Source organism: Elephantulus edwardii, unplaced genomic scaffold (genome assembly GCF_000299155.1).
Source record: "Elephantulus edwardii isolate Elephantulus edwardi_28Jun2011 unplaced genomic scaffold, EleEdw1.0 scaffold00254, whole genome shotgun sequence".
NCBI lineage: Eukaryota > Metazoa > Chordata > Mammalia > Macroscelidea > Macroscelididae > Elephantulus > Elephantulus edwardii.
This window is the reverse complement of record NW_006400004.1, coordinates 2,529,152-2,544,574: the sequence shown is the minus strand read 5'-3', so window position 1 is coordinate 2,544,574 and position 15,423 is coordinate 2,529,152. Positions and strand designations below refer to the sequence as shown.

Genomic DNA, 15,423 nt, shown 5'->3' with positions numbered 1-15,423 from the left:
TTCTGTTAAATTTTGCTATTTTGACTGGGGTTAAATGATATCTCATAGTTGTTTTAAGTCATAACTTTTTACAACCAACACAGTCAAATGCCTGTGCACAGTCAACAAAGTATAAGTAGGCATTCCTTTGGTATTCTAAACTTTCAGCCAGAATCATTCTGACATCAGCAATGACATTCCTGGTGCCATGGTCTCTTCTAAATCCTGCTTGAACTTTGGCAGTTCCCTTTCTATGTACCATTCTAGCCATTTTTAAATGATCTTCAGCAATAGTTTGCTTGCATGTGATATTAATAATACTGTTCATAAGTTTTTCACCTTCTGTTCGATAATCTTTCTTGGAAATGGGAGCAAATATGTACCTCGTCCAATCCATTGGCCAGACAGCTGTTCTCCAAATTTCCTTGCATAGAATGATGAGCACATCCAGGGCTGCAACTGTTAACTGAAACAAGTCAGTGGGTGTCTCATTTATTTCTGGAGCCTTATTTTTTGCCGATGCAGTTAATGCTGCCTCCACTACCTCCTTTACCATAGGCTCCTGCTTATATGGCACTTCCAGAAATTTTTCAGTGTCAGTCAGTTCTTTTTGGCACAGTGACTCTGTGTATTCCTTCCATTTTCTTTTTTACAGAATTTATTAAAATTTTATTAGAAGATTTACAGTGATAAACTTAACATTTGTAGGTTTTGGTCCAATGCACATATATGCAGAAAATTGAAATTTTTTTTATTTCATATATTTCCCTTTTTATTTTTTTACATTTTCTACTAGTTTATTTACAAAATTTGAATATATTGTTTTCAAGAACAAATTCTTTAAATTTGCCTCTGTGTATTCTCTTTATATTACCTCCATTTTCTTTGATGGTTTCATATATTGCCCACAGAATCATTCAATATCACAATTTAAGGCTTAAATTTGTTTCTCCATTTTCTCAGCTTAAGAAATGCAAAGCAATCCCATTCTCTTTTATTCTCCAATTCCACTCTCTGAACATTCTATTGTAATACTTTGCATTGTCTTCTTGCTCTTTGAAATCATCTGTTCAGCTCTTTTACTTTGGTATATTTCCCCCTTATTTTGGCTTCTTGATGTTCTAGTGCAGTTTTTAGTGTTTCTTCTGACATCCGTTTTAGGTTTTTCTTTCTTCTCTGCCTTTACAGGAAGTTTCTTTATGAGAAACCATTTGCTTACTTCATGGGTGATGTCAGTAATATCATCCAGTAGCTCATCTGGTCTGCGATCATTGGTGTTCAAACCCTCAAACCTATTTTTAAGATGATCTTGAAATTCAGATAGAGTAGATTCAAGTTTGTATCTTGTCTCTCATGGACCTATTTTAATTATCTTTGGCCTCAATTTGAATTTGCACGTAAGTAATTGATCATCTGATCCACAGTCAGATCCTGGACTAGTTGAATAGAAATTTGAAAAGAATAAGAATCCCAGAACACGTAAGTGTGCTCATGAGAAACCTGTACGTAGACCAGGAGTCTGTTGTGCAAACAGAGCAAGGGAAAACTACATGGTTTAAAATTAGCAAGAGAATGTGTCAGGGTTATATTCTCTCTCCATACTTATTCAACCTGTATGCTGAGCAAATTATTCAAGAAGCTGGACTCTATGCAGTGGAATGTGGCATCAGGATCAGAGGGAGACTTATCAATAATCTGTGACATGCAGATAACACAATCTTGCTTGCTGAGTGAAGAGGACCTGAAGCACTTGTTGCAGAAGACCAAAGAATAAAGCTTTCAATATGGATTGCACCTTAATGTCAAAAAGACAAATACCATTGGACCAATAAGAAGCATCATGATAGACAGAGAAAAGATGGAAACTATCAACAATTTCATCTTGGATCTTCAATTTACACTCTTGGTAGAAGCAGTTGGGAAATCAGGATACATATTGTACTGGGGAAAGTGTGCAGTTAGAGACCTCTCCAAATTATTGAGGAGTTAATTATATCAGTTTGAGGACTCAGGTGAGTCTGATTCAGTCCATGGTCTTTACAATCACTTGCTATGCATCTGTAATCTGGACAATGAATAAGGCTGACAGAAGAAAAAAATAATTTCTTTGAACTGTGGTGTTGGAAAAGAACACTAAATATCCCATGGACTGCCAAAAGAACAAACAAATGTCTCTTGGAAAGAGTGCAGCCAGAGTGCTCTTTGGAGGCAAAGGTGATGAGGCTCTCATACTTCAGGCATATTGCTAGAAGGGGCTATTTCTTGAAGAGGGATATGATGCTCAGAAGGTAGACCCTCGACCAGGTGGACTCACATGGTGGCTGCTGCAATGGGCTCCGGTGTGTCAAGAGGTATGAAGATGGCACAGGATAGCACAAGATTCACTTCTGTTGTTCATAGTGTTTCTATGGGTCATGCTCAACTCGACAGCACCTATGATAGGATTAATATCTAATAATATGATAGGTTGTGATATATGAAGCTCTGAGGTTTGAATCCACCAGCTGCTCCACAGAAGAAAGATAGCCAGTCTCCTTTCATGTGATTTACTGCCTCTGAAAATCTGCTGAAGGGTCAGCTATGAGTCAGTTTCCTCTATGGTACACAACAACAACAACCTGATATGAAGGTACTTGTGAGGATCAAGTGGGTATTAAGGAGAACTCAGAAAAAAAAAAAGAACTCAAAAAGATATAGTGCAGGAACTTTTCAGGCTACAACTATTCACAACTGACAAAGACAATTTCTGTGTTCATATTTTGCAACTATTTGCAATCGCTTATTATGCATCAGAGAGTTGGACAATGACTAGGGAGGACAGAAGGAGAGTGGATGCTTTTGAGCTGTGGTGCTGGAGAAGGGTACTGAATGTACCCTGGACTGCCAGGAAAACAAACAGATTTATCTTGGAGAGGATTAAACCAAGCTACTCCTTGGAGGCAAGGATTCTGGGGCTTCCTCTGACATACTTTGGACATGTTGCTAGGAGGGATGGGTCCTTGGAGAGGGACATCATGCTAGGGAGGGTTGAGGGACAACGCAGGAGGGGAAGACCCTCTATGAGATGGATTGATTTGGTGACTGGGGTAATTGGGATGGGTGTGTCAGAGGCAGTGCGGTTGGCGCAGAATAGAGCAGGGTTTAGGGCTGTTGTGCATAGGGTCGCTATGAGTCGGAAACGACTTGACGGCACATAACAACAACAACAACAGAAGAGAGGAGGGTGAAACACAAGGGAACCTAGCAAATGCCATCAGAGTGCAAATCCATAGAGAATGAAGGCAAGGGATGCTGTAAACTGAACAGAAAAGTGGAGAAATTGAGACGAATGTAGTGGTAAAATTGCAGAAACATGTAAATGACTAGGGTGTGGTTCAGTCATTTGGATAAAATTGTGAAGAGGTGATTTGGTGAGCAATAAAAAGATATGCAAGGAGGAGAGAATGTGAAGGTTGAAGTCAGAGTCAAAAGATAAGTTGGGAGTGTAGTTATTATTTGTATGCATTACAAGTTGAAGATTAGAGTGATAGACCTAGGCTGTTTCTGAAGAGATACAGTGGGCAATAAAAGAGAAGACAAAGGCCCTGACCCTGCATAGCAAAGGACTACAACCCCTTCTGAATCACCACCATCTCTCTGGGCACCTGCATTTAATTTGAAGGTCTCCATCCCTCCTACATTATGAGACCTAATGAGATCATGGCTGGGGGCGGGATGACTGAACTTTTTTGTGGCTGAGTTGTGCACATTGCTGTGTTATCCCCTAATCTTGGTGATGAAATCACTGTTGTGAATTGAATCAGAGTTTCACTGTGGCTGGCATTCAAGTTATTATTCTCAGTATTCATTCTCTTCTTTACCAAAAATGGTACTGACAACTTAAGATCATGTTCATCTGTGGAAAACAGAAAGTAAAGAATATGAAAATCACTTTAAATCTCTTTTGGAAAACTACTTAAGAGGGATTTGCAAAAACCCTGTTAATGCCAGGTTTTTAAAAATTATAGTTAAATTATCACTCTTATATCAATATTTGGTTGAAAAACTTTCTTTTTTTTATAAAATATATTTCAAGATTGTCAAACTGATCATAATATTTCTAAATGCTTTTCTTTTATTAGCATAGCTAATCCAAATAATGATATGTATAGGTCACTATGGCTTAGTTGACTAAAGTTCAGATTTAGAATACTAATACTCTAACTTCATTAAGGTACTCTTTTCCCAGCACCAAAATGCTACAACAGAGCTACTATACTGAAAGTTGCTGAAAACTTGTCAATCTCATTTGCTCCTCTCTGGGTGGTTTACCCATGAATGCATGTTCATTGAGAACAGTTGCATATTTTGGGATATGGAATGAAGAAAATGTCCTATGATCTCTGTTACCTTTATTCTACTACTTAGCAGTTTTAAAGGTAAAAATAACAATTGGTGGAAAATTTAGTCTTATTTCCATCTTCCATCTTTGCCCTTTGTGACTTTGAGGAACTATTTCCAAATACTAGGTTTTACTTTCTTCTATAAATCAAAGCAAATGCCTTGAGCAAAATAGGCATTTAGCAAATAGTTGTTAAATTAAGTGTAATAATACAGCATTCCAAATTCTGGTCACAGATAACACAGCCTCAACTTCACTTAACTTTTGCTCATAAACATAAACTTTCTTGCTTCACATAACAGTGAAGTTAAGAATGAACTCAGTTTGAGGGAGGACTCTAATACTATTTAATTTCTTGTGGTAGAAGAGTTTTTTCAAATCCAAAGGCAGGGGGAACCCCTATGAAATATTCATAGTTGAAAACTTTGCTGTAGTGGATTATTCAGGATAGCTTTTATAGTCATTGGCATTGACATTGACTACATGGTTTGGTTATTGCTGATATGTGACACTGAATTGACCATAAATCATAGTAACCCTAACATATCTGAACCCTGCGCTATCCTATGTCATGCTCTGATGATATAATTGAGCTCATGTTACAGTCACCATATCAATCCATTTTTTTTAGAGTTTTCCTCTCTTTCTCTGACCCTCAATGTTCCCAGCATAATGTCTTTTCCCAAGGACTGATGCCTCCTGAAAACATGTCCAAAGTATGTGAAATGAAGTTTCACCATCCTTGCCTCTAAGGTTGGGTAAGACTACAAATGTAAGGTGCTTATAGTTCACCAAGGGTGTTGGATATAAATGTATCAAATAGTGCCTTTAAGGTGAGAATCTATAAATAATGTGTTTAGATTGATCAATTTTGCCATCCCTCCAGACTTAAAATAGTAAATTTAGAGGCAGCAAATAATACTCTCAACTGCCATCAAGAAAGAAGCAGTAGAGAGTGCAGTGTGACCTTTGACCCAAAGATTCCCACTGAGTCCGAGACTGATAACCAAGATAGAGCCGAGAAGACAATAGCAGCAGCAGCAGTGGCAGAGAATTAGAGACTGGCACAAGGCAGAGCTGAACTGGATCTGCCAGCCAGAGCCCAGTACCATGGCCTAGGTGGACGAGGGAAAAGCACACATAATTTGCAAAACTAAAAGAGCTTTATAACAATGACCCAGAACCATAAGGCTAAAGTCACAGGGAGGCCAGCTTGACAAATTGTCCTGACTGAAGAGTTGTATATTGAGTGTTTATAACCTAAAATCTAGCCTGTTACTTACTATTAGATTCCATAATTGTGAGTTTTGCCAGTCAGTTCTTTATAGCCACTGCAAACCTAATAGCTACATGGTGAGAGCCATGGAAAGCATAGTTGGTGTTAGAATTGATAAGAGAAAGTATAGGAGCGTTGTAGCATGTCTCATAGAAATCAGCTTTGTGTTGTTGATGTTCTTGATGAAGATTCTTCCAGCTCTTAGAATCAGTGGAGCCTGCATGCCAGCTTCACTGCCTGTATAGGAGCATTTACACCACAAGAATTGGCAGATGCTACTAATCATTGTTCTCACAGTGGAAAGCCAGTTTTACAGCATTTATCAGCACATCTGAGGGATTTTATACATTATATTATTTTATTGTCATGACAATCTTGTGAGATTGCTTTTGTTATCATTGCTTCAGATATTTTAAAGGAAAGAGGAAGAGGGAAAATGTTTAATAACATATATTGAATATACTATTTTGAACCTGATTCTGCTTGCACTATGTTCATAGATTACAAGACCAATGGGAAATGACAGGTGACCTCTTAGCATCTACCATTTGTTATTTGTCATAGCAACCAAGACTGAAATATTAGCTTTTCTAGGAAAGACATGTAGAACATTGATGAAATGTCTTCATTCACCTGAAAAATTTCTGCTTGTGCTGAGGAAATGCTTTTCTGTGTTTCTTCCACTTCTCGCTGCAGGTGGTTTATTGGGGATTGGTTGGAGTGCAGCAAGACTTGTGATGGTGGAATGCGCACCAGGGCAGTGCTCTGCATCAGGAAGATTGGACCTTCTGAGGAGGAGACTCTAGACTACAGTGGTTGTTTAACACACCGGCCTATTGAAAAAGAGCCCTGCAACAACCAGTCATGTCCACCTCAGTGGGTGGCTTTGGACTGGTCAGAAGTAAGGAAATCTGAGGCTGTATGTTTTGAGATGTCTTAACTATCAGTACCAAAGCAATTAATATTAAGGACACCTGAGCATGTGAGCATCTTAGAACTTAACAAGTAAGGACTACCTAACAGTGAATTTGGCCATGTTCTGTTTTTTATTGCTGCTTGTCAGGAAGTAATGGTTTCTTGGGTCAGGGAAATCAATGAGAAAGTGGTCATCACTTTCATTAAAAAGAAACCTGACATCATGCTTGGGAGGGTGGAGGGACGGTGCAGGAGAGGAAGGCCCTCTATGAGGTGGATTGATTCAGTGACTGGGATAATTGGGATGGGAGTGTCAGAGACAGTGCGATTGGCACAGGACAGAGCGGAGTTTAGGGCTGTTGTACATAGGGTCGCTATGAGTCGCAGGCGACTCGACGGCACATAACAACAACAACAACAACAAAGTGAATTTGAAAGAACATTAGTGATTACTCATTCAAATAATGACTCTTGTTACTATTCTTCAGCAGCATCATAGACTCAGAGTTAGTGGTATGTGAAATGGGAAATATCCAGTATGAAAAACAATGTGTTCAAACTTGTAAATAAACCAGTAAAAAAAAAAAATTGTAAGTGAGATTCTAAAGGAGAGCAAAAAAAGGAAGACTACTGCACTTAGAGAACACCTAGTTATTCGTGAGAGTTCTGTTAGAAGACATACATTACATTATCCCTCAAGTTATGTTAAAGACCAAGTGGCTCAGGTGACTAACTCAAAGGCCACATCTCTGGTTTTTTTAACCCAGGTGGCTCCTCAGGAAAAAGATGACATTCATCTCTCATGAAATTTACGGCCTCGGAAACCAACTGAAGGGTCAGCTGTGAGTCAGTTCCAACTCAACAGCAATGCATTTGAGAGTTTTATATGTTACAGACTAGAAAATTCTTCTATATTAGTTAATCTGTAAATACCACTTTTTCTTTCCCTTCTCTCCTGATTTACCGCATAGAATATAAGCTCAATAAAAGTAAAGACTTTATTTTCTGTAACTGCTGTAACAATAAGCTCTCAAATGCTTATCAGATAATTTGATCTTGAAAATAGTAAATATGGTCTTCAATGCTGCAGTGTGTTATAATGAGAATAGTCATAGAGCAGAGACAGAGACCGGAACTGACTGCATCTGATGCACACATATACATATTTTTGTTGTTTGTCTTGTATTTTAGAAAGAAACATGCAAGTATTAAACTTGTACATACATGGTTAGTGAAGAAGACCTGGCTAAGATGTTTTCCTGGCATGTTGTTGTTGTTAGGTGACATCAGGTCAAGTACAACTCATAGCAACTCTATGAACAATAGATCTAAACCTTGTCCTATCCTGTGCCATCCTCACAATCTCTGATACACTCAAGCCTGTTGCTGTAGTTACCATGCCAATCCTCTTGGTTGAAGGTTTTCCTCTCCTTTGCCATCCTTCCACTTTTACAACCAAGAAGTGCTTCTCCAATTAATAATTCTCTCCTAGAAGCATCCTTAAAGTATGTGCGATGAAGCTTCACCATCTTTGCCTCCAAAAAGTAAATCTGGCTGCACCTGCTACAAGACATACCTGTTTGTTATAATGGTATTTTCCACATCCATTATGGAATCCATCTCTCAATGGGATATTCCATTTTCCATGGGAAGTTTGTGATATTTTCCTGACATACATCTGTCATAATAGATCCAAATATAACCCAGAATGATGATTTTATGTAAAATATAGAATTAATTAACTTCCCAGTATGCACAAAACATATACACACTATGCCACTATCTACATTTCCTGGAAGATGTCTTATTCCTTCTGTAGCAATAATTAATATTAAAAAATCATCTCTCTATGTCATTAGCAAGAATTCCTTTAAGTTAACATATCAAGCTGTGTTTCTGCCTCTACTCTAACATCTTCCCAGAAACATTGTATTGTTTGTATTTACTATTTCCTCTAGACTACATATGCTAAGCAGTTTGTCGAAAAAGAAAACAATTTTTTTTTAGGAACCTCTGAATAGCACTGTCTTCCCTCTAAATCTTTCTGCTTGAGTGATCTTATTTTACTCAAGGTGTAGGGCTGAAAAAAGGACTATGTTTCAGATGGGGCATCTAGGTAGAGACTCATACCAATTGTGGTATTGGAACCTTGGGGACTTAAAAGTGTTCTCCAGAGTTTCTTGGCCACATTCTAACTTTAGTAATTATTCTCTGCCTGCCTAACTTTTATTTGGTGTTCTAATTAAATTTAGAAGCAGTCTTACTCTTGTCCAGATAATTGTTATGAGAAGTAGTATGTTTCCTAGTATGGGAAGATTGATTTCTACATTAATTTGAATAATAAAATCTGTTGGTAAATAATGGACAATCTACAGAGTTGTATGCCTTTAATAAGTACAAGCAGTTCCCAGGTTGCTGACATCTAACTTATGTACAGTTAGGAACCAACCCCTACAAAGTATATTAAAGATATGAAGTGCCTACAATGAGTCTTAATAACAAACAGGTATTACTTTGTTACATGCACCAAAACATTTACTTTTATTATTATTGTTGTTGTTGTTGTTGTTAACTGCATAATTAGGTTAAAAAAGTTTTCTGTATCTTTAAGTGTATAATGTTAATTCCGCATTTGTGTAATGGCTTCTTTTTAAACAGATTTGTTCAACTTACATACAAATTAAACTTAAAGACAGACTAATTCATAAAATAGACTGCCTCTATTTTAATTTTCAATTCTATGCCCAAAACTCTTATAGAAATCCATAAATATCTATTGCTAATGTGGATAAATTTGCCATTAGAAGATTATAAAGAGAGATCTATAATAGTTATTTCAGTCAAGTCAACATTAAGTACTTACCAATCTTCTCTTGTGTGGTTTCCTACCTCTGAAAACCTGTATAGAATGAGCTTTGAGTCAGTTCTGACTTGACAGCACACTACAACAAAGATATTGGGCTGTCACTAAGTTGTTGTTGTTGTTGTAAGGTGCTGTGGAGTCAAATACAACCCATAGTGACCCTATGAACAACAGATCTGAACCCTGTCTTATCCTGTGCCACCAGCACAATCTCTGACATACTTGAGCTTGTTGCTGCAGTCACTGTGTCAGTCCATGGCTTTGAGGGGCTTCCTCTTTTCCATTGGCCCCTGCTTTATCCAATATGATGCCTTTTTCTAAGAATTGATGTCTCCTTACAACATGCCAAAAGATATGTGATGATGTTTTTAACATCCTTACTTTTAAGGAGTAGAATGGGTTAAAAAAAATTTGTTTTAAAGAATCTATGTAAAATAAAATTTAGTAGACTCTGATGCCAGGGAAGCTCATGTTGTTGTTGTTGTTATGTGCCGTCAAGTCGCTTGCGACTCATAGCAACCCTATGTACAACAGCCCTAAACTCCTCTCTGTCCTGTGCCAATCGCACTGTCTCTGACACTCCCATCCCAATTAACCCAGTCACTAAATCAAGCCACCTCATAGAGGGCCTTCCTCTCCTGCGCTGTCCCTCCACCCTCCCAAGCATGATGTCCCTCTCCAAGGACCGGTCTCTCCTCACAACATGTCCAAAGTATGTTAGACGGAGCCTCAGAATCCTTGCCTCCAAGGAGCCACCTGGTTTAACCCTTTCCAGGACAAATCTGTTTGTTTTCCTAGCAGTCCATGGTATTCTCAATACTCTTCTCCAGCACCACAGCTCAAAGGCATCCATTCTCCTTCTATCCTCCTTGGTCATTGTCCAACTCTCTGATGCATAACAAGTGATTGTGAAGACCAAGGCCTGTATCAGATGCACCTTAGTCTCCAGAGAGACACCATTGCTCTTCAGTACTTTGGAGAGGTCCCTAACAGCAGACTTTCCCATGGCAATGCGCCTTTTAATTTCCTGGCTGCTGGTGCCAAGACTGTTGACTGTAGAACCAAGCAAACTAAAGCTGTGTACAATCTCAATCTCTTCACCATCCATCCTGATGCTGCCAATTGGTCCAGTGGTGAGAATCTCATACAGAACCTTAATATTATATTTCTGTCAAAAATGAAGACAATTAGACAAGCTCATAGCAGAAAGTGGAAGATTACAGTAATCCCTTGTACTCAGATTCATTTTACACTTTTCATTCATTTTTGTAGTTTTCTAAACAATTTCCTTTTTTAACATACCAACTGCAACTATAAGCACTCAGAAAAATAGCTATGAGCATTACTGATATGCTTCTATTCCAGTACCATTTTGAGATTTTTTTTTCTGAATTAATTTCCAGAGATTGTATTTCCACATTGAGGCTGTTATTCCTCTCTTCCCTGACTTTTTTCTTCATTTTCTGCATATATTATAATTTTATTATATTGTGTATTGGTTTGCATACAAAACTTATATACATTGTGTTTCACACATTTCTTCATTCACATTGTATTTTCATACGATCATTCCCATACATTAAGTTTTATGAAGTTAATCACCATTGACTGCTGTGCACTATTATCCTGTCTTTTCAGGTCCCTGCTAGATCTTTCCCAATTCCTTTATCCCCTCCCTCCACACACCCTACTCTGAAGCCCTGTGATATACCCCCTGCACACCCGCAGCCCTCTGGCTACCTCCATTTTCCACCTTGGACTTTCATACACATCTTACTTCTATTTTAGCATTAATGGCTTTATGCAGTATTTGTCTTTATGAAACTGAATTCACTCAGTATTTAATGCTCTTCATTCTCTCCCATATTATATAGTTATATATAGTGTTTTTCAAAATGATTGCTCCTGAGTGCTGAGTGTGAATGTACCACAATTTCCCAATCTATTCATTTGTTGATGGACATTAGGGCTGGTTCTATATTCCTATTGTGAATAACGCTGCTATGAACATTGTTTACAAATCTCTGTTTCTGTCTCAGTTCTGTTTTCTCAGGCTATGTTCCTAGCAGTGAAATAGCTAGGTCATACAGCATTTCTATACTCAGCTTTTGAGAAAATGCCACACTGCCTTTCAGAATGGTTGTACCATTTTACAATCCCATGCACTGTATGAGAGTTTAAATCTCTCCTCATCCTCTTTGCCACTGCTACTGTAATGAGATTGACACAGTGACTGCTGCAATGGGATCTAGTGTGTCAGGAAGTGTGAGGATGGTGCAAGATAGAACAGGATTTAGATCTTTTGTTCATAGAGTCACTATGAGTCATACTCAACTTGACGGCATCTAACGACAAAACAGTTGTGGTGAGATAGTTTTGATTTGCATTTCTCTGACTGCCAGTCATTTTGAGCATTTATTGCAGTGTCTGTTGACCATCTGACTGTTGCCTTCTATGAAAATTATTTCCCTTTTTTTGCTCAATTTGTAATTGAGTTATCAGTCTTTTTCTTGTGGAGGACTTGTAGCGTTCTATAAACTTTCGTTTTGAGACCCTGGTCTGAGATGGTGTTGCCAAATATTTTTTCCTAGTCAGTAAATTTTTTTGTCACACTATTGGAAAAAGTTTTTTAAAAGATCTCATTCAGGGAGCTCTGGTGGCCTAGTGGCAAGAAGCTGTACTGCAAACCCAGAGGTACATGGTTCAAATCCACCAGATGCTCTGCCAGAGAAGGAGGGAAAATATCCCTCCTGTACCACTCAGATCTGATGTGATGGTACACGCACAATAAATAAATTAATAAAAAAAGGTCCCATTCATCAATTTTATTCTCTCCTCGTTATGTACTTCTGGCTGTATTTACTAGCCTATTTATACCATTGGATATGCTTTCTAAATTTGCTCCTGTTTTTTTCCTCTTGTGATCTTCACAGTTTGCGGCTTTATCCCTAAGTCTCTGATCTAACTTGAGTGGATTTTTGTTTATGGTAAGAGGTGTGGATCCTGCTTCAGCTTTCTGCAGATAGATGCCAGGTTTTGCAAGCACCATTTGTTGAAGCGGTTGTCATTTCCTCATTTGATAGATTTTCTTTCCTTGTTGAATACCAGTTGACTATAGGTAGATGGGTTAATTTCTGGGTTCTCAATTCTATTCCCTTGGTCTATGTGCCTGTCATTGTACCAAAACTTTGCTGTTTTGATTATTACAGCTGTACAGTAGGTTTTGAGAACAGGGATTCTTATGCCACTTACTTCATTTTTGTTTTTCAGAAGTGCTTTGCTTATTTGAAGTCTCTTCCTTTCCAAATAAACTTGCCAGTTGTCTTCTCTATCTCTTTGAAAAATGAATTTGGTATTTGTATTGGGATTGCAATGAACATATAGATTGCTTTTGGTAGAATTGCTATTTTCACCATAATCACTCTTGCTATTCAGCAACAGGGAATATTTTTTCCATTCATTTAGGTCTCTTATTGTTTCTCACAGTAGTGTTCTATGTTATTGTTGTTATGTGCTGTCAAGTCACTTGTGACTCATAGTGACCCTTTGTACAACAGCCCTAAACCTTCCTCTACTCTGTGCCAATTTTATTGTCTCTGACACACCAATCTCCATTACCCCAGTCACTAACTGAATCGATCTCATCAAGACTCTTCCTCTCTTACGCTGTCCCTCCACTCTCCCAAGTATGATATCCCTCTCTAAGAAGTGGTCCCTCCTTGCAACATGTCCACAGTATGTCAGATGAAGCTTCAGAATCATTGCCTCCAAGGAGCAGCCTGGTCTTACTCTTTCTAGTATGAACCTGTTTGTTCTCCTAGCAGTCCATGGTATATTCAGTACTCTTCTCCAGCACCACAGCTCAAAGGCATCATTTCTCTTTCTGTCATCCCTTGTCTTTGTGCAGCTTTTTTTATGCAAAGCAAGTAATTGCAAAGACTTAGGCCTGGATCAGGCACACTTTTGTCTCCAGACTGACAGCTCTTGAGTACTTTGGAGAGCTCTCTGACAGCAGACTTTCCCAATGCAATTTGTCATTTATTTTCTGGGCTGCTGGTACCAACAGTGTTGACTGTGGAGCAAAGCAAACTGTGTTGTATAGTTTCACTTTATAAATTTCTTTTGTGTCTCTAGTTAAGCTTATTCCCAAGTATCTCAATTTGTGGCTGGCTCTTTTAAATTATATTGCTTTCTTGTTTCCTTCTCTGTGTTTCCTTTGTTACTGTAGAGGAATTTCACTAACTTTTGTATATTGATCTTGTATCCTGTCACTCTACTAAATTGGTCTACTGAATCTCATATTTTTTGTTGTTATTGCTGTTGAGTCCTTGGGATTTTCTGTGTACAGTATCATTTTATCTGTATATACAATAGTTTTACCACCTCCTTGCTGATCTGGCAGCCTCTAATTTCCTTCTCCTGTTGCATTGCCCTAGCAGGTACTTTTGATACAATATTGAATACGAGTAGTAAAAGTGGGCATCCTTGTCTGGTCCCTATTTGCAAGGAAAATGCCTTTAGTCCTTTTCCATCTAGAATGATATTGGCTCTTGGTTTTGCATATATACTTTTCACTATGTTGAGGAAATTATCTTCTATTTTAATAGTTTAATCAGGAAGAGGTGTTGGATTTTGTTGAAGGCTTTCTCTGTCAATTGAGAGGATTGTGTGGTTCTTTGCTTTCTTCAATGTGATGAGTTAAATTGATTGTTTTTTTTTTTTTCTTTTATTGAACCATTCTTGCAAACTTGTTATGAATCCCTTTTGGTCATGATGAATTCTTTTTTGATGCACTGTTGGATTCTAGTGGCCAGGATTTTGTTGAGGATTTTTTTTTATCCATGCTCATGAGAGATATTTGTCTGCAGTTTCCTTTTTTTGTAACATCTTTGCCTGGTTTTAGTATTAGGGTTATGCTTGCTTCATAGAGTGACTATGAGAGTGCTCCTTCTTTTTTATATTTTAAAGTAATTTATTCTGGAGTGTTATCACACATGTAATGCTTAACCACATATTTCTTTTAAGAAAGTTTCTCCCCCATCTATTCCAGTGTAGTGTTAATTATCTATCCATTCTTTTCCTAGTCTGTCCCCTCTCCAAATCTCCCATGTCAGTCTTGCTTTATAACAGTGGTGTTGTGTAGAACTTGTCCTTTTGTGACTGAGATATTTCACAGTCTGAAATTAGAGGTCCACTGCAAAGTGGTCTCGGGGGAAAGGAAAGTGGAGGGAGGATATTGTGCATCAATGAGTATATATATTAAAAAGAAACATATTGGGGGGAGGGGGTCCGGGGAGCCGCCGGGCGCGGACTCACCTCCATGCTCGCCTGCTGGACCGTCTGCACCAGGAACACCTTGTGCGGGGTCCCCTGCTGGTAGTTGATGCAGTTCTTGGCCACCGAGGCCGCCCTGGAGGCCGGGTTTGAGTTTACACATAATAAACAGTCGGGCGGTGCAGGCCAGTTTGGGAAAGTGATTGGTGTGTTGGAGCCTCTGGACTCAGAAAACTACACTAAGTTGGAATTCTTAGATGAAACCTTCGGGTCAAATGTCCCAAAGCAATTTGTCCCTGCTGTGGAAAAGGGGTTTTTGAATGCCTGTGAGAAAGGCCCTCTTTCTGATCACAAGCTCTCTGGGCTCCGGTTTGTCCTGCAGGATGGAGCCCATCACATGGTTGATTCCAATGAGATCTCTTTCATCCGAGCCGGAGAAGGTGCCCTTAAACAAGCCCTGGCAAATGGAACCTTATGTATTATTGAGCCTGTTATGTCTGTGGAAGTTGTAACGCCGTGTCAGTTCCAGGGAGCGGTGATTGCCGGCATTAACCGGCGTCGGGGGGTGATCACGGGGCAGGACGGCATTGAGGACTACTTCACGCTGTATGCCGAGGTTCCTCTAAATGATATGTTTGGCTATTCCACTGAACTCAGGTCATGCACAGAGGGGAAGGGAGAATACACAATGGAATACTGCAAGTATCAGCCATGTTCAGCATCCGTTCAAGAAGA

General features: G+C 38.7%; 1 protein-coding gene across 1 annotated transcript in view; it reads left to right on the top strand.

Annotated features, from left to right (window-relative positions):
* ADAMTS6 (ADAM metallopeptidase with thrombospondin type 1 motif, 6) overlaps window positions 1-15,423 on the top strand; it is a 509,355-nt gene that overhangs the window by 457,855 nt on the left and 36,077 nt on the right. The window contains exon 21 of the mRNA XM_006899365.1: window positions 6,333-6,537. Coding sequence (XP_006899427.1) covers window positions 6,333-6,537 — 205 coding nt within the window. The remainder of the gene's footprint in view (window positions 1-6,332; window positions 6,538-15,423) is intronic.